This window comes from Rhipicephalus microplus, unplaced genomic scaffold (assembly GCF_043290135.1).
Source record: "Rhipicephalus microplus isolate Deutch F79 unplaced genomic scaffold, USDA_Rmic scaffold_23, whole genome shotgun sequence".
Taxonomy (NCBI): domain Eukaryota; kingdom Metazoa; phylum Arthropoda; class Arachnida; order Ixodida; family Ixodidae; genus Rhipicephalus; species Rhipicephalus microplus.
The window spans coordinates 8510248-8535959 of record NW_027464596.1 but is presented as its reverse complement, the minus strand read 5'-3'; the positions used below and the strand labels follow the sequence as shown (position 1 = coordinate 8535959).

The window sequence follows — 25712 nt, the reverse complement described above, 5'->3', positions numbered from 1 at the left end:
TCATCAGCCGCTTTATTTTTTGTGTGCGTTTCCTCGCTTATCAAGCGTCTTCTCGCGACAATCGTGGTAGCTTAGTAGTACAAGAAGTAGTACGAGAAGTAGTACGAGAAGTAGTACGAGAAGAGTAGTTTTGCAGTAGGAAAAAAAAACGTACTGTTTTTTTGTCCAACTAAGGCACACATCTTGTAACAAGGTTCTCGGCCTACCCCTATGTTGGTAGGCGCTATAAACCGGGATTTAGTCAGGAAGAAGAAAAAGAAGTGTAGCGCGCTGCACGCGCCACAGGTGGCCTGCCCGGTCTACGTTTCAGCCCCGACGAACGTCGATGTGCACCCGCCGAAACACTGCTGGGCAAGAATCAAGGTTTGCCATATTTTCGTTTACTGCACCTTGATCACAGGTAATGATCATATTGCCTAGTAGTCGTTGCTGAACGTCGCCGGGTGAGAAAAACTCGCTTGTAAGGAGCCATTCAATCAACTGAACCCTTCTGTGGCGTCTCGCGCATTGTATCACGTAATGAATCTGGAATAGGAGCGTGGCAGACGAAGTACGTGTTGTGAAGTGCGTCGCCTCTGCTAGCGTCTAGCCACATCTGGAACATCCTAGAGGTTCCGGTGGCGGCGCTTTAATTGTATTACATTCCTACTGAGCAGCTCTGCAGGAAAAGCTTAACAAAATACGTTGCTGGTTTGGCTTATCGGTGTAATAAGGTGTAAAAAGCACAAACATTACGCAATGAAAAACTAAAAAAATCACAAGCGCTATTTCCTTGGTTTGTACCACGCAGTTTTGTACCTTGCTAATAACTTCCGTCTCGTTCAAGCGAATGGCTCTACGAAATAAGCAGACAATTTTGCAACCCGAGAACGCTTTTTCTCTTAAAGCGCGCTCGTGTTCTACAGATGCTCCAAAAATAGAACGGAACATGGGAGCTCGCACCAAGCTATGCAAAAGTGAATGCCAACGTGCTCCAATAGAGAAAGGGTTTTTTGTTTTTATACGCAACTAAGGGCCCTATCTCCTGGCTTGTTTCTGTATTGAAAATTCGGCAGATCCCGCATACCAGGGAATCAACGTTATGCGAAGAATGCGGAAGGAAGGTGACCGTGTTGCAATTTTTTTATTGAGCGTCACGACGTGAAATGCCACTAAGTATGTGTACAATTGTTGCACGCACAGATAAATGTTGAAGAGTGGCCGATGTTTATACAACCAATTGTTTGCACTTGCGCAAGGATGGCAACTCGAACATGCGTATCAGCAACACGAGAAGCTGATATGAAGCGCTGATGCTCGCGAGGATGCTGGCCCTCAACACTGCTACATAAATGAACTTCATAGCATGTGGCAACTAACCACAATTGGCAACCCTGGCGTGACGGCTGCTTCGAAGGAGTACATGTGTAATGTTTATAAAATTGCATAGGCAGCACTGCAACCACTATTGACTTTTCACGAAGATTAACGTCTGTTTGAACAGTAGTTATGAGACCTGGCGTAGCTCTGTGGCAAAATGCGTCATTGCGACGCAGAATGCTTCAGTTCGATTCAAGCTGGAACCCTGACATTCATTATTTCCACTCGTCGGGTTGACGCTACCCATGTCGAGTATTTCTTAGTGCTCACGCGTTAGAATTGTCCATGTGTGTTCTCGTTATTCCTGGGTATATACTAAGTGTGAATCACCTGTGGCACATACCCGCATACTAGCGGCACATACCCGCCCGTGGGGTATGTACCACTCACTGTCTAGCGGGAAGTGTACGGCGATGTGCGCGACAGGATTGTGGCATTATTCATGTCTTGACCAACGCGTCATATTCGTCAAACCATCTTGCTCTCCCATGCTAATTTTGTTTCACGCCATGCTAAGTGGTTGACCACAGAGCACCCAAAAGCAAGCGGATAGATAGATGGATAGATGCGCTCAAAGTCACCGAAGTTCGCTAAGAAATGCTTTTTTTTTATTTTAAATAACCACTTCTCTGATGCAGCGCTCTGGCATTCACTTTCACGGAGCTTGGTCACAGCTGACATTATTCCTTCGCTTTTGGAGCACCTGTACGTGATTTGCAGAAACAGTCTCCATAACACCAGGCTTTTCTTGGACATACGTAAAATGACATTAAGAAAATTATGCGTCTCGATAGAGCAACTATTAAATTACGCTCTCTGAGATTTCTGTGCACAGGTGAGCAGAGCGACTGCAAATGAAACACACAAAAGTTTAAATGGCGCCAGTTTTCGAAGAGCAGAAGTGCAAGGACAGTATTTGCGGCCGCCTTTCTTGCAGCATAGAGTAGTCGACTGCAATTGTTCTTTCAACAAAGCTTCGTTTAGCTACCCACGCATAGCAAACCGACTGCTCCTGCAATTTCCTAAAACACTTCCGTGGACTAGTAAACACAATCAGGAGAATTCTTCAGTCTGGTAGGGAACGCTGATGTCTCCCTCGCCCCGATCGAAGCTCGCAGTGAAATTTAGTCAGCCGGACGTGTGTACGTATGCCACTAAAATGCGCATATTTTGTTTACAACATCACAGTGACACAGCGCATTTTGCAAGTACAAAACCAAGCAGAATGAGTAAGCCTCATTTTTAAGGAGAAAATGGCCGTGTTCAGGTGACAAAGGGCATCTCTACGTTTGTATAGCACGTGTTGATATCATGACGCGATGTTGGGACACGTGGGTGTCACGGGACCTTTGCTGTGCACACTGCTGCATCAGGATGGGAAACGCGTAAGGGAAAAGAAAAGAAAAAAACTTTTCTGAAGAACAAGTGAAGTTAACGAAATCGTCATACTTTAATGTACAGCTGACATCAGCAGCAATTTCCTGGCAAAACTGCAGTACTGTGTCACAGAGCGCGCACTTTACAACACGTCGACACCACCCTGGAATGTTTCATGTGATGTAAAGATTCCAAATAATTTGCAAATATACGCGATTTATGACACTTTCATAGAATTTTACCCGAATGATCAATTATGTATCTTACATATCTTATTGTTAGTCACTTTTTGCGTAGTCAAGTGTTCTTATTTTTTTTTAGTCTATTGCCAGTGCAGTAACGGGCGGACGTGCGGCCGTCGCCGAGAGATGGCGCGAAGTGCGTCGGCATTGAAAAAAATTCTCGGAATGTTCATCAGGGAAGGGAGGGGGTGTAAAGAGTTGCTAGGCTACGCCGCCATAGAAATACATGAGATAGTGGCCTGGAAACTTCTGTCACCCCTCCCCCATGTCCCCCCCTCGTCCATCACTTCACCTATGTTTATTTGCTATGCCTTCCTCTGTATTCTGGCGATTTTTTATGACCAGTGCCGAAGAGAGCCTTTGAAATCGGCATACTAGACGGTGGCCCGATGGATTCCACCACCGACACACCACTAGTCCGCTCCGTCACGCCATCCAGCGATGCCACCACTGCGACACTCACTCCGAGTGAATACGAGTGAGTGGCCACTTCTGATTGTATGTTGCCGTGTGAAAGTAATGCAAATGATCTGTGCACGTCGTTAGGGCTCTTATATGGCATTCTCACTCATCCGCGGGCTGAAAAATTCTCATGGGGGATGACTGAAAAAAAGGCCAACTACTTCAAGCCGTCCAGTTATTGGTAAAATAAAGTGGTTGGCACTTATACAAAAATTGCTAATACCTAAAAGTAATTATTTTTACGCTCTACAAGAATACAAAATGCACAATCAGTGGCTACCTAAAGGGCGTTTCAGTTCAATATATTTACACAATACGCCTTTTGAAGAATTCGTGGCATAAATACGGTAACAGACGTATTCAGATATCAGCTCTTCAGTCGCATTTCTTCACTCTTTAGTTTGTCCCCCTCAGTGACCAAACATATGAGATGGGCTTGTTTGTCATTGCGTAGAAAAAAAGAAGGAAGCGGATGGCTTCGTTCATGTGAACTAACCAGCTATTGCAATGCGAGATCATCATGACATCAGAACGCTTCCTTTTTAAGCATCGTATTAGCTCCTACGGTAGTACTGTGTTTAAGGTGGTCTGCTGCTGACCCAGAATATGCGGATTTGATCCCGAGAGCAGCAGTCGCATCTCGATGGAGGCGAAACGTCCGAGGATGGTCTACGCAAATGTAGCTTTGCACACCTAAAAGCTCCAGGTGGTCCTAAAGGTCGGAGCCGTCTACTATGGTGTACCTCAAAATCAAGCCATGGTTATGGCTCATGCAATTCCTTAAATGATATACCGTATACCTGTATTCCACCTTATAACAGCTATTAAAACCGGCATGGATGCATAGCAGTGGATATAAATGATGCGTTACTTTTTTTTTCATTGGCTGTCGACAAGTGAACGTTATACCACAATATGAGATGACAATTGTCACCGCCAACTATATTCCTATAGAGACTACAGCAAGCGGGTATCTTTGTAGCGGAAACGAAAAGCGAGTCTCATGCCCACAAAATTCCATATCTTAAAAATCTGTGGGGAGCTTCCGTCAGACGCACAGGGCTAATTAAGTCACACCAGAACTGTTCGTCTTCATGCTAATCCAGGGTAGCTAGGTGTTCAAGCCTTCAATTGTACTTGGCGTAATTATAGTAACTAGGGCGAGCTGCTTTCCAAATTCTCTCAACATTTACCTTCTCGACGAAGCCACGTCTCGTTTATTCATTAGATCTTTATATGTTTTTTTTTAAATTTTTCTATCTAGGAGGAGCTTCTGCAGCATAACACCGGAGTTTACGTAAGTGCGAGAGCTCATTCAACCACTTCGCACATTGACTTTCCTTCGGTCAGCTCACATCTCGACCTTATATACTGTTCCTGCATAACCACTAGACCTGCTGAGATAAAAGCACACAGGGGCACACGGGGGCGTAAAGAACTAGAACGTGCGAAATATGCCAAATGAATCAGTAATTTCATAGTGTTTTGCTTGCGTATGAATTACTGCGATTAACTGTCGACGCAAAAGCCATATATCTCTCTATTGAGGAACAGATTAAACTCGGGAAACAGTAGTAGTAGTAGTAGTAGTAGTAGTAGTAGTAGTAGTAGTAGTAGTAGTAGTAGTAGTAGTAGTAGTAGTAGTAGTAGTAGCAGCAGCAGCAGCAGCAGCGGCAGCGGCAGCGGCAGCGGCGGCGGCGGCGGCAGCGGCAGCGGCGGCAGCGGCAGCAGCAGCGGCAGCAGTGGCAGCGGCAGCAGTAGTGGCAGCGGCGGTGGCAGGCAGCAGGCAGCAGCAGCATTACTTTGAAATTTAACAAAGAAAATTGACAGGAAAGGAGGAGGAAGGGAGTGGTTTACAATGTGTAAAATGAGGTGAAAAAAAAGCATGATAACATGCGAAGCCAAAGTTGCCCCGTTTTGTCGGTGAAGTGTTTTTGAACCAAGCTGGTAACTGAAGTTCTTAAGTACGTGCTGTAATCTCAGTCTACACTTTTAAAGAAACACCAGTGTTTCCTGGCGCCTAGTTACCGCCGACCGGTAGTGCGGTCTTGCAGGTAACCCGAAGCCTCGCAAGGCAGAAATGCATTCAGCGCTGTCACTCCTTCTTTCAGAGCATCCCGGGTCAGCCTTCGAGACAGCGTATAGATACAAAATTCTGACCAATATTACGCGTTCTGGGAATCTACTTCATGCGTAGCACTCAGCGAGGAGCTGTGTATGCCACACTTTTAGTCAAGACTTACAGGTTTATTGACATCTCTGTGCAATTTCTCTATATATTCCCAAGCCTACATCAACTATGTTATGCACGTTGACAACGCACTGTCATCTCATTGAGTGACTACGCTGTCATCTCACTGTCTGACGTAACCCCGGCAGTCGCGTTACAACACGGACCTCATATTTATCGAAGCTAACTGCAGGCAGTGTTGACTTTGGTCTTCCTGTCATCTCATTGAGTGACTACACTCTCAGCCCACTGTCTGACGTAACCCCGGCACTCGCGATACAACATGGATGTCATATTTATCGAAGCTCACTGCAGGCAGCGTTGCTTTTGGTCTTTCTGCAGGACCGACTAACGCTAGACTGCGATTTGCTTAGGGCTGTTAGAGTTCGTTTGTCCGCGTTTGTCTGCCAGATAAAGATTGCAAACTATCCCAAACACGTGACTTGAATGCAGCGAGTACCAGGAGACAGCGCCATCAAACATTATTGGTGAGAGCTAGCAAATCAAGACTAGACTCCCACCTTTCGCGGGGGGGAGGGGGGTGTATAGCAACGTGTTTTTCATACTTCGCGTCAATTCACAGAAAACGATTACGTAACTAGAAGATTGTTGAAATAGCGATGTTAACACGACATCAAAACTCTCCTTCCTATGAATCATTGGCATTTTAATTACATCAGTATTACGCACGTTAGAGGTGTAAATAAAAATAACCATATGAATCTCCAAAGACCCTAAATATTTGTTGATACTACCGTATACTAGGAGCAATATGCATTTGGCGTGTTTTATGTAACGGTGTCATTCTTTTATAAACCCATGCTGCGTGATATATGAACACCCTGTATCCATTCTCGCTATTCATCGGCCGATATGGCCTGCGAATCACGCGTGGTGCATACTCGCATGACGCGGACTTTGCGACACACGTGGATCTGGGAAAATAATTGATGACGTAAGCGAAATCCACGTCGCGTTATTCAGGTCATCATTGCCAATCATGCTCGTCATACATTGTCACCCTCCTGTATCACTTTTGGCTTATGCAAGTTAAGGCAACGACTACAAAAGCATCAAGACCTAGTGGGACCGATGGTTATGAATCAAGGAATCAATCAATCAAGTAACCAATCAATCGATTCATCAATTTTACTATCACTGATGAGTTAAATATCAAATTAAAATGAAAACAACGACAATGCATGGAACAAAAAAGCAGATGTGTGTTTAACGCGCTATGTAATATTACAGAATATAATTTAAGTATCGCCAAGACATATTGAAGCTTTAGCGCAAAACACACGAGGACAGGTACGATAGGCACACGTGTGTCCCCATGTGTTTTGTGCTAAAGCTTCTGTATGCAGCAAAGCCAACTAGCCCACCTTTTCGTATTATTTCGCGACGAGCTTAAGTACGAGAAATGCTATACGTAGTTTAAAGAGGCACTACAGAGAAAAATGACTCGTTTATAACAAAAGTGCTGCTCCACAGTCCCAAAAACGCCACTCTTACCGCGAGACGACGCTTAGTAAGCCAGCAAATGCCCGAGTGGAAAGTGCTGGTGGAGCCGCTGCCTTGACATTCCCCCACCAAACACCATGACCTCATCGAATTTGACGACTTCTACGGGGTGCTACGTAGTTTCTGTTCGGTAAAAACGAAACACATTGTCATCTGTGAATGTCATTGACCTAGCATGCGAAGTTCCACAAAATTTAGTCGAGCCCATGTTTCGAAAGTACAAAAAGTGCACCTTGAAATTCGTGACGTCATTCGCAGAAATGCGACGCAAATTTCTAAATGAAAACCAAACCTTTATTGCCTTCGTTAATAACGAGCTTTTGATGTGAAACTTGTGACATTATAGCTGTCGCAGTACAGTTTATGAATGTAAATCGATTCATTGTATCACTTTAATGTACCTTTAGGAATTTGCGCTTGAATTGGTCGTGTCAGCAGTTAGAACGAGCTGTACAGACTGTTTGACTTGCCCGAAGTTGTGACCAAACAACCACCACAGAAAGCGTCCTCATTGTTGAAAGCAGATTTCTTTCACGAGGCAGAGACTTAGGCTATGTGTCTCGGCAATCGTACAGAATCGCCTGCTATTTGTGGCACGTATATTATGAAACTATTTAAAGGGTAACGCAAACGTGTGTGAATTATGATAGCGTTAGCCTTCTTTTTAACAATAGCGAAGACAATGCCTGTTGTGGAATCTAAAATGTTTTCAAGTGTGAAATGTGCGCAAGCAGCAGGTGCACTTCAGTGCGAAGACACATACGTAAGTTGGACGCGTATGTTCACTGCTGATCGCGCATGACGCCGAGTGATCGTGTTACTGCAGCGTTTTTTTTTTGTACGTAGGGTCAAGTTCTAAGAGATTTAGGCATGTGCTGATTCTGTTCACCAGTAAACAGTGTCTGCTTTTACCCGCAATTTTACGTGGTTTGTAAAAGCAAGCCTATTTCTACCAGAGAGCATAGTGGTAGAAGTATGTCTCAAACGTAAGCCCTCGCATGAAAGCCAGAAATGACGTGTGATTGTGAGTGTATGCGCGTATGTGTACGTCTCCACTGAATGCGGAATCCTATTTCTTTTGTGAAGCTGAGCTTTCTTGCATTCATCGAGGCATGGCAGAAGTCGGTATGCGTCGATGTTTGCTGCTGTTATCATGATAGGTCCGCACAAAAAAAATGTGGAACTTAGACACTCAAGAAACACGTATTCTGTTTTGGACTCACTCGGACTCAGACGCATCAAAATTTTCCTGAGTCGAACTCACTCAGACTGACAGTAACGAAACTTTTCTTCAACAGTACTCACTTGTACGTACCCACTAAAATACCACTCACGCGGACTCACGGCTCGATCTGAGCCTGAGTGAGTCCGGGTGAGTCGACTCATGAGTCAGTTCACCGTCTTATGCTCGGACTGCAGTCATGAGACACTGCATTCACCTCTGTTATAGCGTAAACGGAACATACATCAGAGCATACTGAAAGCGCAGGTGTCGTTTATTTGTTCGTCACGCCGTTAGCTTATTGCAGGCATGCCTAAAGAAGCAAAACTAATCCTCTCCAGCCCGCAGTCTTTGGGCAGGCACACATGCTGCTCGGAAAGCTGTGTAGCTGTTTAAAAAAACGTTGAGACAGTCATGTACTTGGCTTTGTCACACTAACCTTACAACACTTAATGCCCTTTCGTACAATATTATTCAACCTAATCAACAAAGTTCAAAGCAAAACCTGAAGGCTGGACTAAATGTGATGTTTGCAATGCGAATATGAGAGCTAGTTTATATTTTAAGCAGAACGGTCGCACGTGTTTTTTTTATTTGCGCTCCTCTGCCACCCGCCTCCATTTTTTTGTGCCGACTTTGCGTCCCAGCCCGCGCAGCCCTTTTTAGGGCTACCAATGGGACCTCCAGACCTCGGATACCGGGCCAAGCAGGACACCACGCTTCTCCAATGGATGCAAAAGAAGGCCCCCCTCCCCCCCCCCTTCAGCAGTCTAACGCCAAGGACGCCAAATTCTAATGTTTCGAAGGCGACAAAGTCACATCGACAAGCTCTGCAAGAGCCACTGGCTAGCGCTGACCAGCAAAGCTCGCTGCTCGTAGGCGCGCAAGAGAAGTATGGTGTACCAGGCACCCCTCCCCGAATGACATCAAAGGATACGAAAGCTTAGTCCACCTCGAGTTTCTCCTGAGAACATCACATGGCACCCCCGTCGTCTCCTGCCAGTTCTGACGTGAAATGAACGGCAACTGGAGCGCATGCGTTCCCGTTCTCCACTCCTGCTCCTCCGACCATCCCGGCAACGGTCATGGTGCCAAATTGTGACGGGAGAAGTGCGCTAATGTCATGTTTGCTGTTGTGAGAACGCGATGGCATGGACATAGTGGATAAAGTCGTCAGGCAGAAGCGCTATGGCAAGACTGGCGCGACAAGAAAGACGACGATGGGTGGTTACTCTAGGCCCAAGAGGGACTGAAACGCGTGGAGTCTACCCGAGAAGTGTCTCGCGCTGAGCAAGGTGTGCTCGGTTCGGGTGGCAGCACGGAAGACGGTTCGTCAGGGTCACGGTCGTGGTTTTGTCCCGAGTGCCTGGCAGGGTTGAAGGGTCGGAACGACTCGCTTCGCTCGGCCTCAAGCGTCGATGCCAAGCGTCAAGCGTCAAGCGTCGGCCTCAAGCGTCCCTAGTTCATGCTCGAGGAGACGTCTGCGTGGCTCCATCAACCTCGGACTTTGGCACCAACCTGCTCCGTCGGCGCATCTACTGCAGCGTCGTCCTGCTCTTCGCTGAACTCCTACGGTACCGGCATCCCAGAGTTACAACACGTCTACGCCGACGTGCCGCGAAAGCGTTTCAACCACTCGTTGGTGAAACGTTCTTGTGCTAAAACTCAGCTTGGGCTTGTGTGCATTGCTTCTGGAGTTTTTTTTTTCGTGTTATAACGCGTTGTTTTCTCATATAACGTCCTTGTTGTGTATCCTTTTTTGTACGAGTCTTCATAAAGGGAAAAGAATGCATGGGAAACTAGCCTCGCCATTTTCTTTAAAACGTTGCTCTCCTCGACGCAGCTTGCCCCTATATCTTTATTATTCTGAAGAACCCCATTACACAAATATACAGCCCCCGGCCTCTTCTGCAACAATGGGTGAACAAACGCTGCCAACCTATTTGGACCAGTGGGGAATAAATGTAAATTTATCGCGGTATCGTGTGATGCCATCGTGGTTTTCCTCATCTGCATTCCGATCCCTTGGCGCGTCCGCGCCAACATCCGACGTGACATCGTGGCCCTCGACGTGAGTCCCTCAGCAGACCCCTCAGCACTATTACAAGTACGCAGAATTTGCGACGTCGACGTGAAACCGAAGGTTCTCGTCACTAACACCTGCGTGGACACCGTCCACAGTGTTGACGCGGACATTCAAGCCAACGACATCGCGGCCAACCCGTAGTTAGCCGTGCCTATTGTGCATTGCGGCCGCCAAGGCCGCTGTGGCACGCTGAAAATCGAGGACACCACCGTCGCACCGGAGGTGTCAATATTCAAGCTCCAGAGGCAGGTACGACCTCGTCTGCCACGGCCCCTTCAATGCGCTCGCCGCAGACGATACTGCCACACCACCGTGGCGTGCTCACATCACGAGCGCTACCTCCGTTGTAGCGGTAGTCATGGCGAGGGCCCGTGCACCACGCAACACCCATCCTGCCTCAGATGCAAGGGCAACCATGCAGCCAACGAGCCGCGCTGCTGGTCCTGACAGGTTTAGTGCAAGACCGCTGTCATCATCGTCTCTTCAAACAGCTCCTAGACGCACCACTGAGCGCTGGAAACGCCAAGACCACTGTAAAAACAACACCGACAAGTGGGGCAGTGCGTTGGTCGTGAAGGACCGCTTGTTCCGCGACGTCCTCACATAGGGGCAGCCGAACGTCTTCGACGACCAACGCGCACTTCTCCGCGTATACGCCTGCTTCTCCAACCAGTTTGGCCATCATTGCGCCTGCCCCTACGAGTGCGCCGACTGCTACACCCGAACCGTTGTATGCGGTGTTGGCCGCACTCGCTGCGGCCTTACGTGCTCTCTTGATTTTACTGCCATGGAGTTTCTTAAATACACAATAGAGGGAACCCTAGCGCTAGTGTCTGTGGGAGCTGCAACGCACGGCGCTTCTGTGAGCATGGGAATGATAGGTAGTACATCGATTTGCCTAGTCTTTGTAGCTCACGTTCCTTCTGCCTTCACGTGGCTTGAAGCTGCTTTGTCACGAAACAACATTCTGCAAATGTTCGGCAGTTACGCTTCACCACCTTCACCTTTTAGGATCACGAGGTTCATCAGCTCACTAGGTTCCAAACAGTTTGTTGTTTTCTTCAAAATAAAACCGGAACATGCACAGCAATACACGAAGCCGCAAGTGCGTTCGCTGCCCGCAAGCACGAAGACTGGGCTAATCCATGTCATACCCATAATTCCCACGATAGCTGAACTATCGCAGCGCCAGAGTCCCCTCTAGTTTATTTTACGTATAACTACGGTTCCTGCCGACAGACTGTCCTGTTCAGGAATTATGCGCCGCCGCCATTACCACCCATTACACCTCGGTAGCGGGATTGTAGTCCACAGTAGTGCACACACACTGAGACCAAGAGGACTCGCTTACTCATACTACGTACCGCCTGAAAACATTAAATTGGCAATCACATCAGAATAACAAACAAGTACAGGCTGTTGTCATGTGGGGAGAATCTGATCAGGCGGTGGACAGTAGTTACGCAAAAAAAATCTGTCTGAGAGCTATATTTTACGTGGATAGAGGCAGTCGTTGAACACCCTCGTTACGGTGGTGTAGTGGTTACGGTATTTCACGGGTGACTCACACGTTGCGGGATTGATAAACAGCCGTGGCGGCCGCATTTTTATTGGAGGCGAAGATGATGCTTAAGAGAGAAAGGAAGAGAAAAGGGAGCCCCGTAACTGTCTGCTTCAGTGAGCGACACCTCAACAGTAGCTCACAAGGAATGGGGGTCAGGAGGGATAAAAGGGGTAGGAGTAAAGGTGTAGAAAAGAGGAAGAGACGTGCGGTGGTAAGCCAGAAGGAGCGACAACAACGTGAGGGGATGGGAGAGATAGGAAAGATGGAAACACGGTCACAAGAGTCCGAGCACGGGGCACCACTTGCGAGAGCTCTTGTCGGCGTCAGTAGATGGCGTAGAGCAAGCCCAGTCGGCCAGAGCTACGCTGACGGCGGAGATCGCGAGGGTACAACCAGTCGGCACGGAATCCAGCAAGCGAGTCTCTATTGGAGGCGAAAACGTTTGAGGCCCTTGTAGTTACAATTTGGGGCATGTTAAAGAACTCCTGGTAGCCGAAATTTGCGGTACCCTTCACTACGGCGTCTCGAGCAATCATGGGATTGTTTTGGAACGTTAAACCCTAAGTTATTATTATAATTATTATTATTCATAATATTATTATATTAATATTATTATTATTATTAGTTGTTGTTGTTGTTGTTGAACATGACGAGCGAAGATCGCCTATTTATTTAGCACTGATTCGATGTTATAAAATTGGTGGCATCAGAGGTATATCTTTAACATTAACGAAAATAATGGTACTCATTGTAATACGGTTTGATCTTTTTTCGAGTAGCAGGCGCGCACAGGCGTTTCCTACTTCCATGGTAAAACTACGCTAGAAAGCCTGATCACGCTTAATTTATCGTGTTTATCAATACAGAGGGCTTGTTAATAACAAGATTATGAAGTTGGTAACGTTGTAATAGCAATTGTTGAAGTTTAACATCGCAAAGCCACCAGGAGTGTGAGGGTGGTCAAGTTAATAATAAATAATAATTGCTGAAGTTTAGAATCACCAAATCACCATGCGATTATGAAACACCGCAGAGAACAGCTCCAGAAATTTCGGCTACCATGTGTTTCTTTAAGTGCACCTAAATCTAATCACACGGACATCAGGCTTTCTTGCCTCCATCGAAGATGTGGCCACCACGGCAGGTATATGATCCAGCGACATGCTGGTCTGTGGCCGAGCGCCTTTGTCACTCGACCACCATGGCGGGCGAACTCATATACGTTGGTAAGGCACAATTGATTCATCACGCAGAGCTAAAATTTTACCAAAGGACAAGAGAAAAGACGAAGGCGAGCACTCTTAGTGTATGTGATTCCTTATTAAACGCCTTTGTGGGGATTGTGAAACAATCAGCATTACAAGACTCGACCGATTGAACGACTCGGCTTCCTCCGCAGGACGCTCACCAACAGCCGGGAGCGTTTCGTGGTGCTGACACTGAGCGCTCTGCTGCTCTTCATCAGCGGCTGCCTGTTCGGCATCCTCGTATCTCTGCTCTCAGACGACCGTAAGTAGGCACTGTTTTTTCCTTGCGACGTTTCGCGAAGTCCCATAGTGTGCACAGTTAAAGAATTTTCATAGTTGTGACTATATAGCACCATTTGAGTGACCATTTGCGTCTGGTGACCAAAAAGCGACTCAAGCTGACCAATGGTCACGTCTGCGTGAGACGTATGTCCGTCACAACCTAAAATTCACGTGTGCTGAAATTGCTGTTACCCAAAAAGTTAATTTGATTTCCTGTTCATGCACATGTGAATGGTCTAAATATTTGCGATTGCTGTCGCGCGGCTTTAAAACCGAGCAGTTATTGAGCGATCTAGCCAAAGTATATATAGTCGCTTTACGATCAAACCGGCCATTTGGGACTGGCTTAGTCTCGCGACCGATGCTGGCCACTGGCGCGAACGAGCCTGCTGCCTAATATACTTTCTTGAAGAACACAACATCACAATGGGCGCGCAAACACTCGCGGGAAAAGTGTGTACGCCGCAGCAGCCACTGCGAAGAGCACGCGAGCCCCACACTTCAGCCATCTCCAGCTTTTCACCTACGCTGTGTCAGCACTTCTCAGATCGAGTGGCAAGGTCTAATATATTATGGCGTAATTCATTCACGGGCTTCTGTGTTTAGCCATTTCGGCCTCTGTACGATTTCCATCTGCCTGGTGTTTTCACGTGCCCGTGTTGGATCAGCTGAGTGGTTTCGAAACGTCATTGTTTTTATTGCTATCGCAATTAAATGAACAGTATCGGCTGGTTTTTGCCGCCGTCTTCATCGCCGCCGCCGTCATTCACATGTATGTATATGTATGTATACATACGCGGGAAAGGATGCGCTAGCCTCCTCTTTCTGCGGAGCAAATATCGCTTTTCCGGCCGAGGTTGTCCGCGCGCACGCTTATCTCGTGAGCGAACTAGGGAAAAGGGGAAGCGGAGTGGGGGTTTGCAGTTGACGTGCTATCGAGGCAGCGATCAGCGCGCGGCTTGCACCCCCAGAGCGGGCGGGAGCTTCTACGGGATGTGCTCGCAACACGAAACAACGGTGCCAAAAGCGTACCAGGAGCCGCCGTGTTCTCTCAAACCAGCGTTTTGTACAGTTACGTGAAATTGGATTTGAATGAGTTGACTGCCAGCTACCGTGGCTGCGCCACAGGAAACTTGAATACTCAGCAAGTGCATGTTTACTGCAAAGCTTATTGCTCCTAAAAGTGCTAGCCTTGATTTCCAAAATATTCGAATATGTTGCTATCGCATTCATTGTTTCGCCCTTTTGGTGAAACTATGAAAAATTTTTATTTATCTTTTGGCGCCAGCATACTCTGCCATATAAATCAAACAAAAAGGTAGGAGCCGGTTTCCTCAACAAATTCCACAAGCAGCCAACGCAATTCTCAGAGCCATTTAGAAACGACATCCATGGACACTGTTGACGACAACAATGTCAGGTTTCGACATATAAAAAATACTTGACAGTCCGCATTTAGTACAATAAAATAGGCTGATTAGACAGTGTGCGTTTCACTGGCACATCAGGTAACAAAAGATGAGCCTTTTTCACCAATTGTTAACAGGAATACCAGGTGCACATTTCACGAACGCTGGTTACGATTTAGCGGGTTGGCTCGCAAACGACCGGGATAGCTGCCCTCCTAAGATTTTCACCTGCCCACTCCCCGCTAGATCACCTTCTCTATCTCCCCCCACCCCGAAAAAAATCGCATTCAAACACAGGGTATACGTTCCCAGCCTATCCGCTCCACGAAGTCCGTTTTCGTAGGTTCCCCCCGCCCTTCCCGACAAAAAAAAATTCCGACGCCACAGCGGCCAAAAGATGTGCAAAGTCACACCCTTCAGCCGCACTTTTTGAAGGCCCTAGCGGCTATAGGTCGTTGGCAAACGCAGGTGTGTTAAGGATATATATTGCCACCATTGATGAACGAGCCACTGTGGCTCATACGCGATTTTGGGCACGAAGAAGAAGAGAACACCTTCGTTGCTCTGGTTCAAGTGAGCTCCTGGCTGCAGGTCTTGTTTTGTTCGTGACATTACTGGTGGAGGTGCTGGGTACGTATACTTCAGCTGTGTCGGCCATCGTGGAGACAGCTACATCTCCCAGAGCAAGAATCAGCCGCCGCCTGCGTGGGTTACCCCCTGAATTGGGTCCCTTGGCATCGACACCCAGAAAGATGGCAACTGCGATGACAAGCCAGGCGGTCCAAACCAGCGATGCCCATGATTCTCATCTCGCCCATGTTTTTCACGTGCCACAGACACCAAAGCCATTCCATGGAGACATCTTCGAGGATGTTGATGACTGGCTAGACCACTTTGATCGGGTTGCCAGTATCAACGAATGGGACGATGTTCGCAAGCTGCGCCGAGTTTACTTCTACTTGGAGGATTCTGCGAAGACGTGGTACGAGAACCATGAGGGCTCCTTTGCAACATGACAAGAGTTTAGCGGACAGCTCCGTGACGCCTATCGCAACACCGAGAGGAAGGAGAGGGCTGAACAAGCCATATCATGCAGAAACCAATGGCCGAACTAACGTGTATCCATGTTTGTCGAGGACATGCTTCGGCTCTTCAAGCGCGCGGACCCTGCCATGCCTGAGGAAAAGAAGGTGTGGCATTTGATGCGCGGAGTAAAAGAACAGCTTTTCGTTGGGCTCGTGCGCAATCCACCGACGACAGTCGCCCAGTTCATCAGTGAGGCAACTACGATGGAACGTACGCTGCAGCAGCGGTCGTCACAATACGAACGCCAGATCCCGGCCACCACGTGCTCTATCGGCTCTGACAGCGAGAGACAGACCCTCGCAGACTTCATTCGAAGTATCGTTCGGGACGAATTGCGACAGCTTCAGGCAGTGGGATCCCATCCACCTGTGTCAGCCCTCACGAATGTAATCAGACAAGAAGTCCGGCAGGCCGTCACACCCCTGGCCCCAATCACACCGCCGATTCCCGAGGCCCCAGTCCTGACATACGCAGCGGCATTGCGATCCCCTTCGCCAGCGGTACAGACACTGCTATGCGGCCAAGGTACCAGGCTATGCAGCCATTACCCGACACTGCTTCGAGCCCACCTCTCGGCTCAAGGTTTTCGAGCCCACCCACCTATCCGCCGTCTATCTCAAGACAAAGTGGTAGCAAGGCAAGCACGTGGCGCACCTCGGATAACTGTCCGCTCTGCTATCACTGTGGCGAAGCGGGTCACATATACCGGAACTGTCAATAATACCGGCCACTAGGTCTCCGCGGCTTCCACCCTGATGCTCGATGCCCGCGCTACGGTGAGCGCCCCCGTGAAATCGAAGCCTATCTCACAGGCCAACGTACTCCTTCGACTATTCGGCACCACCAGTCGAGATCACCATCGCCTCGCCGGTCTACGTCACCCAGTTTGCCCTCATCGTCTTCCGCTCTTTTCAGGAGCCGGTCACCAAGTCCCCCCAGGGGAAACTAGGAAAGGCGACTTCTGGGGGTGAGGTCGCGGCCCAGCGAACTGTAAAAGACCCTCCTTCGACCAAACGACCGGACGAGCGCGATTCCGGTTTTGCAGTGTTCTCCGACAGCAAAAAGATTGTTTCTGCCGAAATTGCCGTCTTCGTCGACAATCATGCTGTTAACGCCCTCGTCGACACCGGTACCGACTATTCCGTAATGAGCGCCGCACTGGCATCTGAACTGAGGAAGGTTACCACGCCATGGCAAGGACCTCAGTTGCGCACGGCAGGTGGCCATCTGGTGACGCCTACTGGTAAGTGCACGGCACGCATTCGAATACGTACGTCGACATTTTCGGGCTCTTTCATCGCATTGCGCGTGTGCTCTCGGCCAGTCATTCTAGGAATGGACTTTCTTCGTGAATTCGGCGCCGTCATCGACCTCCGTGAATTACTTGTGTCGTTCGAGGATCCTTTTTGCGCTGCAACTGACAGTAAACAATTCCGGAAAAGAGCGCTCCGTGTTACCGACGATTCTCTGACTCTCCCACCTCGAAGCAGCCTCTTTGTCAAAGTGGAATTGGGACAGGACGTGTCTGACGCGGTAATTGCAGAGGCCAATTTGTCTCTCCTTATTTCACGACAAATCTGTGTTTCCCGAGGAATCATTCAGCCCAGCAATAGGCATGCTCACCTGCTGGTCACGAACTTCAGCGACGAATATCGCAACCTAACGAGACACACTGCCATTGCATATTGTGAAGAACTTGCCGATGCCGATGGTCCGTCAACGTTAGCTTCATTTTCATCGAATGGCCACCCTGACGAGGCCTTCGTGAGCACTCTCGACGTAAACGAGAGACTACCTTCGGCTCAACGAGAAAGCCTTTTGCGTATACTCGGCTCATTTCAAGACTGCTTTGCCACTACGTCAAAGGTCAAACAGACACCACTTGCTCAACATCGTACCATCACGGACCCACCTGAGAGACCCATCCGACCACATGCCTATAGGGTGTCGCAAAAAGAGCAAGATGCTATACGTGACCAAGTCCAGCAGATGCTTCAGGACGACGTCATTCAGCCATCGACCAGTCCCTGGGCTTCGCCAGTTGTGCTAGTAAAGAAGAAGGACGGTACGTTGCGTTTTTGCGTTGATTACCGTAAACTGAACAAAGTCACCAGAAAGGACGTTTATCCTCTACCCCGGATAGATGACTCGTTGGACCGTATACGCAATGCTAAATATTTTTCCTCCATGGGTTTGCGTAGCGGCTACTGGCAAATCGCAGTGGACGAGCGCGACCGCGAAAAGACGGCGTTTATTACTCCCGACGGTCTGTACGAGTTTAAAGTGTTGTCTTTCAGTCTATGCTCAGCGCCAGCTACTTTTCAAAGAATGATGGATACGGTTCTCACGGGGCTCGAACGGCAATCATGTCTTGCTTCCCTTTAGGACGTCGTGGTCTTTGCAGACACGTTTGAACAACACGTCTAACGCCTTCATGCAGTTCTTCAGGCAATCAGAACAGCGGGGTTTTCTGTCAAACCCGACAAATGTCATTTTGGATATGAAGAACTGAAGTTCCTTGGTCACGTTGTGAGCCATGCCGGCATCCGCCCAGATCCCGAGAAAACCCGCGCCGTTGCCGCCTTTCCCGTGCCTACAAATAAGCGCGACCTACGCCGATTTCTGGGGCTCTGTGCGTATTACAGGTGCTTTGTCAAAAACTTCTCGAAGATTGCTGAACCCCTCAACAAGCTTACAAAAGACGGTGTCTCGTTTGTTTGGGGTCCCGATCAGTGCCATGCGTTCGACACCCTCCGAAACCTCCTCCAGGTTCCGCCTGTACTAGGTCATTTTGACGAAAGCGCTGACACGGAATTACACACTGACGCCAGCAACGTTGGACTAGGAGCGGTATTAGCTCAGTGGAAAAATGGCGTAGAGCGCGTGATCGCTTATGCGAGCAGAACGCTATCCCCAGCGGAGAAAAACTATTCTTCAACCGAAAAGGAATGCCTCGCTGTTGTCTGGGCCATAACAAAGTTCCACCCATACTTGTATGGCCGCCCATTCAGGGTAGTTAGCGACCACCATTCTCTTTGTTGGCTCGCGAATCTCAAAGATCCTTCAGGTCGTCTAGCACGATGGAGCCTTCGGCTACAAGATTTCGATGTCACCATCGTCCACAAATTTGGGCGGAAACGCAACGACGCCGACTGTCTCTCACGTGCACCGGTCGAAAATGCCAACACTGACCTCGAAGACGACGACACTTTTCTTTCTGCCGTATCACCAACCAGCTTAGCTGAGCAACAGCGTCACGACTCGGAGCTCATCCCGCTCATTGACTACCTGGAAGGACGCAATTCCCACCTTCCTCGAAGCTTTGCACGCTCACTAACTTCCTTTTGTTTCCGTGATAGAGTGCTTTATAAAAAGAACTTTCAGCCTACACAAGCTATGTATCTGCTTGTTGTGCCAACTACGCTTCGTGGTGACATTTTACGTGCGTGTCATGATGAGCCATCATCCGGATACCTCGGCTATACGCGCACGCTGAAACGGATTCAACGCTCCTACTACTGGCCACGTCTCGCGAAGACTGTGAAGCACTACGTTCGCACATGTCGCGACTGTCAGCGACGTAAGATTCCACCTTTACGACCAGCGGGACTACTGCACCCAATTAGCCCACCAAAGGCGCCCTTTCATCAGATTGGCATGGACTTGCTGGGGTCATTCCCCATGTCTTCGTCTGGAAACCGGTGGATTGTCGTCGCTACAGACTACTTAACACGCTACTGTGAAACCAAGGCACTTCCAAAAGCAACCGCAGCAGATGTCGCCCAATTTTTCGTTAATCGCATCGTCTTACGTCACGGTGCTCCAGCTGTCGTCATAACCGATCGTGGGACAGCTTTCACCGCAGAGATGCTGCAGGAAGTCTTGCGATTAAGTGGCACGGAACATCGTAAAACAACGGCTTACCACTCGCAAGCAAATGGGCTGACTGCACGACTCAATAAGACAATTGCAGACATGCTGTCAATGTATGTGGACATCAATCACAAGAACTGGGACACCATACTCCCCTACGTAACTTTTGCGTATAACACTGCTGTTCAAGAAAGTACCGGTTTCACACCTTTTCGCTTAGTCCCCGGTCGCGACGTCACGACGATGCTCGACGCCATGCTCCTGCCCGACAACTTAGGAATATACCACACGGATGCCGCCAAATTCGCGCAGTGCGCAGAAGAGGCCCGTCAACTTGCTCGTCACCGTATTCAACGTCACCAAACCGCAGACGCGCGCCGATACAATCTTCGCCACCGTGAAGTTATTTTTAAGCCAGGTGATGAAGTCTGGGTGTGGACCCCTATCCGACAGCGTGGACGTTCAGAAAAGCTTCTTCGCCGCTACTTCGGCCCTTAAAAGGTTGTGCGACGTCTCAGCGACGTCACTTACGAGGTTCTCCCACAAGACAATTCGAGACGTTCCCGTTTCACCCCGCAAACTGAAGTCATTCACGTTTCACGTCTCAAACCATACTTTTCGCGCTATGAATCGCCAGTGAGTGACTGACTTCATTGATAACTTCGCGTCTTTCTTTTTGTTTCGTCTTTTCCTTACATGTTTCCTATTTTTCTTATTTTTCATTTAACTTTTATCCCCACAACCAACTACGTTATTCCGCCTTACGCCATTCATTTTGCTCGCATGCTAATTTTCATCTAATTTTCTTTTCTTTTTTTGCCTTCATGTACAGCATCGAGACGATGCTTCTTGGGATAGGGGGTAATGCCACCATTGATGGATGAGCCACTGTGGCTCATACATGATTTTGGGCGCGAAGAAGAAGAAAACATCTTCGTTGCTCTGGTTCAAGTGAGCTCCTGGCTGCAGGTCTTGTTGTGTTCGTAACAATATTCTCAAGAGGAAAGCTATCTCTGGCAATTCGCTACGTCACATTCGCACTCTTACGCTTACATTACCAATATTAGGTTGTTGAATGAACTCAGTTCACTGTCTCTCAGTTCACTGTTCCCCCCCCCCCCCCAGATTGCAGTACGTATTGAGACGTGATAATATGCATGGTGCTTAACTGCTATGCCGATGAACACTCGCTCGGCAATGCCTACACTACACTGCGTTAATAATTGCACATTTCATGCGCTGAGATACATGCAGATTACTGATAAACAGCTGGAGGCCAAACTCCCCGAAGTATCGAGTGATTATGAAGGACACCGTCCGTAGTGGATGGGCCCTGGATATTTCAGCCATCTGGGACCCCTTAACGCGCACCTAAATCCAAGTACACGGGCCACGAGCGTTTTCGTGTCCGTCGATAATGCGACCGGGATTCGATCGTGTGAACTCCAGGATGCAGCTTCGTATGTGTGCACTGTTTACAGTGTCGAGAAGCGGCGGCGTGCTTTTTTTGTTTCGTAGTACTGCCACCGCTCACACGACGACCACCAGCAGAAGGCAGCCGAGCAGCCGGCTCACTCAGCGTGCACTGTTCCCATAGTGCTCCGCGCACACGCTGAATTAACACTCTGGGGTTGCTTGAAAAAGGTGTGCTTATACCTAAGATTGTGCAGCCCTTACTAAAAAAGAGGAAATGCCAGGAGTGCGCACGAAAGGTACCGACTTTTAATTGAACTGTTGTTTGAAGAGGATAACTGAGAAAGTCATCGAATCACGCAACAAGTGCTCAAAACGATAAAAGCACATTTTCACTAAAGCTTTCACACAAAACTGTGTATGTCACCACACGTGCTGTCACCGTGTGCTGACCAAACACTCGTATACTCCTTATTCGTATACTCCCAAAACCTTATTGATGACTGGCTCACAGCTTTTTTTCTTTTTGCTGATGCGCGAAAAACTTTCGTGTTTCGAGATATCCTACTGCTTACGGCTGCCATTCACATGATTACAAACACCGGAAAACGACAATCGGTGCAAAGTGAGTGCCTGACGAGACGCACAATAGTTCTTTGAGATAGCTAGCTAATACGAAAAGGGTGACCATTATCCTATTGCCTATGCGATTGAACCTTCGCATTAAAAGCCACTCGCTACTGCCGCGAGACTTCAGGGAGGATTCCTGCACCACATCTCACTGTCTTCCATGCGTTATTAGGGAAACTTTGGAGTAGAATATATAATAGCACTGACATGCTACAATTATTACTCTAAGCGGAACCTTAGAGAAACGCGACTATAACACTCAATATTCAATACAAACATTCCCACATACTGCAGCCGCTTACGAGTTTCATACTCAATTTTGGATAATTAGGCAGCTCGCAGCCAAAATTAGCACCTCATTTTGTCTCCTCACCGTGATACCAAACTCATCTGCAAATGTGGTCGTGTCGTACATACCAGTGCAAAAATTTAGCAATACGATAAAACTTTGTTTTGATCATCTTGTAGAAATACCTCGTGCAGCTTTTCTCGCTTATTGACACCCCAGAAGCCTCTCAGCTTTTGTAAACTTAGAAAGAAAATAAGTAAGTGTACCTGAGGCTGGCTGTGTAAAATCCATAATTCTGCTACCACTACCGTCAGTAAGTTCTGAGCTTTAAGTGAATCTCTTGATTGACCTATGCGTTCTCTGTTTCTTGTCTTTCGTTATTTTCCCCTGTGATGATGCCGCGATTATATGCCAGGTACAGAAGAAAAACAGCAGTGCTTTTGTTTTGTTGGCTGAGCGGTCACAAAGAAAAAGTTGAAGCACAAGCTCAATTGAAATGAAGGTACAATGCTATATAAAAGACCATTAAGTCTGAAAAAGGCTGTTCGGCATTAGCGCAGTTCATACAAATCAGAACGACAAGTGCCCTCACTCTGCGGTTCTTTTACTCCCTTCAAAAGTGGCACTGAGCTTCTTAAAAAATACCTAGTTTTATTATGCAGCAATGTCTTTTCTCTTCCACAGTCTCGTTCATCCCGACTGCCATAAGCAAGCAGACGCCCGAATTTTTTCTTCTCATATCTCTTCTGTCGAGGGCACAAAGCTGTTTACCGTGATTCATTCTTCTTTCGGGTATGGAATGCAGCATCATATTACGTTGCCAAAATGCAAGAACATCCGCAGGCGCTCGGGATAAGCACCTGCAGTGTTCTCGCTGTTGCGTGCGTTTAGAACTTAGCAGAAGCGCACAGAGGTACCGCGTTTGAAAATGCTGACCGCCTGTGCAAACATGCGTTTGCATTGACGTGCCTAGCGTCTGTGGTGGTGTCTGAGGCATTCCTCCTGCGGTGTTCTTCGCTAACCACGTGCTTTAGCTCTCATTACAGGAGCCTCTCCCAACGTCTACTGGCCGTCCTCCCTGGAGCTCAACATCGCTGGCTCACGGCTGTTGCTGCATTTCTAAATGGCCACGGTTTAACACAAGAGGAATAAATTTGTTTATTTTCTCAAAACAACGTTTTTGTCTTTTAAATTCGCCCGTGTTTCTTTTTATCTATCTATCTATCCATCTATCTATCTATCTATCTATCTATCTATCTATCCTGCAGTGTTCTTCGCTAACCACGTGCTTTAGCTCTCGTTACAGGGCCTGTCCCAAAGCCCACTGGCCGTCCTCTCTGGAGCTCACCATCTCTGGCTCATGGCTGTTGCTGCAATTCTAAATGGCCATGGTTTAACAGAATAGGAATAAATTTGTTTATTTTCTCAAAACAACGTTTTTGTCTTTTAAATTCACCCTTGTTTCTATCTATCTATCTATCTCTATCTATCTGTCTCTCTATCTATATGTCTGCCTGTCTGTCTATCTATCTATCTATCTATCTATCTATCTATCTATCTATCTATCTATCTATCTATCTATCTATCTATCTATCTTGTTCCAAGTAGATAGGCAAGGAGCGAAGAAGGAAGTTATAGAACAGCTAGCTTGGATCTTTTTAATGACGAAATATTTCAGTTCATTTCAGTTCCGCCCATTGAGAGCAATAGAGAGAGCGCCGTTCTGATGGTGTATATTTTTTGCCAGCATTAACACTAGTTGGTTAGCTGATCATGCTGTTTTTGTTTGTACACGATTTGTATTTTTCTCATGGAAGGCAATGTTAAGTAAAATTTTACAGCATTTCGTAGACATTGCGTAGCGTATATTGCCTAATATTTATTCGCATTTTATGGGCTCGTATATGGGTTCGTACAAAGCTTACGGCTCGAAATGTCGTTTATTAGAAGGCTGTTATTTAAAGGAGCCAATGTGGTAATATCACGGTCAATACGATCAGACAGGCTGAGTCGGCTAAGTGATGGCCACTTGGGTATAAACAAATCACTTGCGAAGGCAAGGCTTTTGATGTGACGAACAATGACTCAAGACATTAGGGACATGATCAGCAGATGTAAAACTTGCAAGATCAATCCATACGCCGCACCTGCGGAATCGTTTTCGATGAGAGAAACCCCGCATTGTACTTGCGTTGGAGCAGGTCTATGTCAATATGCAGGTAAAATTTATTTCGCTCATCTATACTAATATTAGGAGTCTACTGCCCAAACGCGATGCCTTGCACAGCCTAATTCAAGCAAGTGACTGTAACTTAGTTCTCCTAACCGAAACGTGGCTTAATGCATCTATCTTGGACTCTGAATTGCTTCCTCTGTTCAACAACTTCGATATTTTCCGTTGCGATCGCAAAAACAAGCGGGGTGGTGGAGTGTTAATCGCCGCTCACCACAGTTTACAATGCTGCGCTGTCGACATTCCTTCGAGTCTTGAAGTAGTCTTTATTCACTGCAAAGCTGCCGTTCCACCCGTTGTCATTGGCATCTGCTATCGCCCCCCTGATTCCGATCTTTCTTTTGTTGGTGAGCTTCATGATGCTCTACAACTATTAACGTCAGCGTTGGATAACGCCCCTTTCTCCTCCTTGGTGATTTTAACTTCCCGGCGATAACTTGGTCTGACCTAGCATTAGCAATGTCGAAACCGAACACTGAAAGTGACTTCATAGATACTTGCCCTACTTTCAACTTATCTCAAATGATTAGCTTTCCTACGCGAACGACTTTTAATTCATCAAGCTTACTGGATTTATTTCTCACGACCCAACCAGATAAAGTTTCGTCCGTTTCTAGTCCGAGCAGCTTCAGTGATCATGCCGTCATTCATGCCACTTTTCAATGCAACTTACCCAATCCAAAAAAAGTAAAAAGACGATAACCCTATACAACAAAGCAGATTATCAAGGAATGAATGATGAACTAGCTTCCTTTTCCGATTGGTTCCTCGTGGATTTTTCCAAACGTTCTTTTGACGAGAACTGGGAGCTATTCAAAAACAAAATGCAGCAATTAATAAACATGTACATCTCCACAGTTACCATCACAGAACGGCCTACTTCGCCATGGTACAATAATACTTTGAAACGACTTAGCAACAAAAAGAAAAGACAATTTCGGTCAGCCAAAAAATCAAAATCCAGTAACGCTTGGGAAAAATATCGTGAAACTGAAAAACTTTACGCATCTATGATCTCGGACGCTAAGAGGACGTTCTTCTCGTCAACCCTACCAGACATGCTACGCACAAACCCCAAAAAGTTCTGGAACACTATCAACCCAACCCATGCTAAACCCATTTCTTTACTAGATGAAGATAATATTCCCATCCCGGAGTTCAAGGTCGCCGAAACACTAAACTCC

At 47.4% G+C, this 25712-nt stretch overlaps 1 protein-coding gene across 1 annotated transcript; it reads left to right on the top strand.

The window, feature by feature from the left end:
- The first annotated feature begins 281 nt into the window (after nt 1-281).
- LOC142786402 (uncharacterized) lies at nt 282-23435 on the top strand. Its single transcript, XM_075884087.1, has 5 exons — nt 282-363; nt 3324-3456; nt 4705-4737; nt 13466-13575; nt 23330-23435. Exons 2-5 carry the CDS (start codon nt 3368-3370, stop codon nt 23416-23418), a joined length of 321 nt encoding a protein of 106 aa, XP_075740202.1. The 5' UTR covers nt 282-363; nt 3324-3367; the 3' UTR covers nt 23419-23435.
- The last annotated feature ends 2277 nt before the right edge of the window (nt 23436-25712 follow it).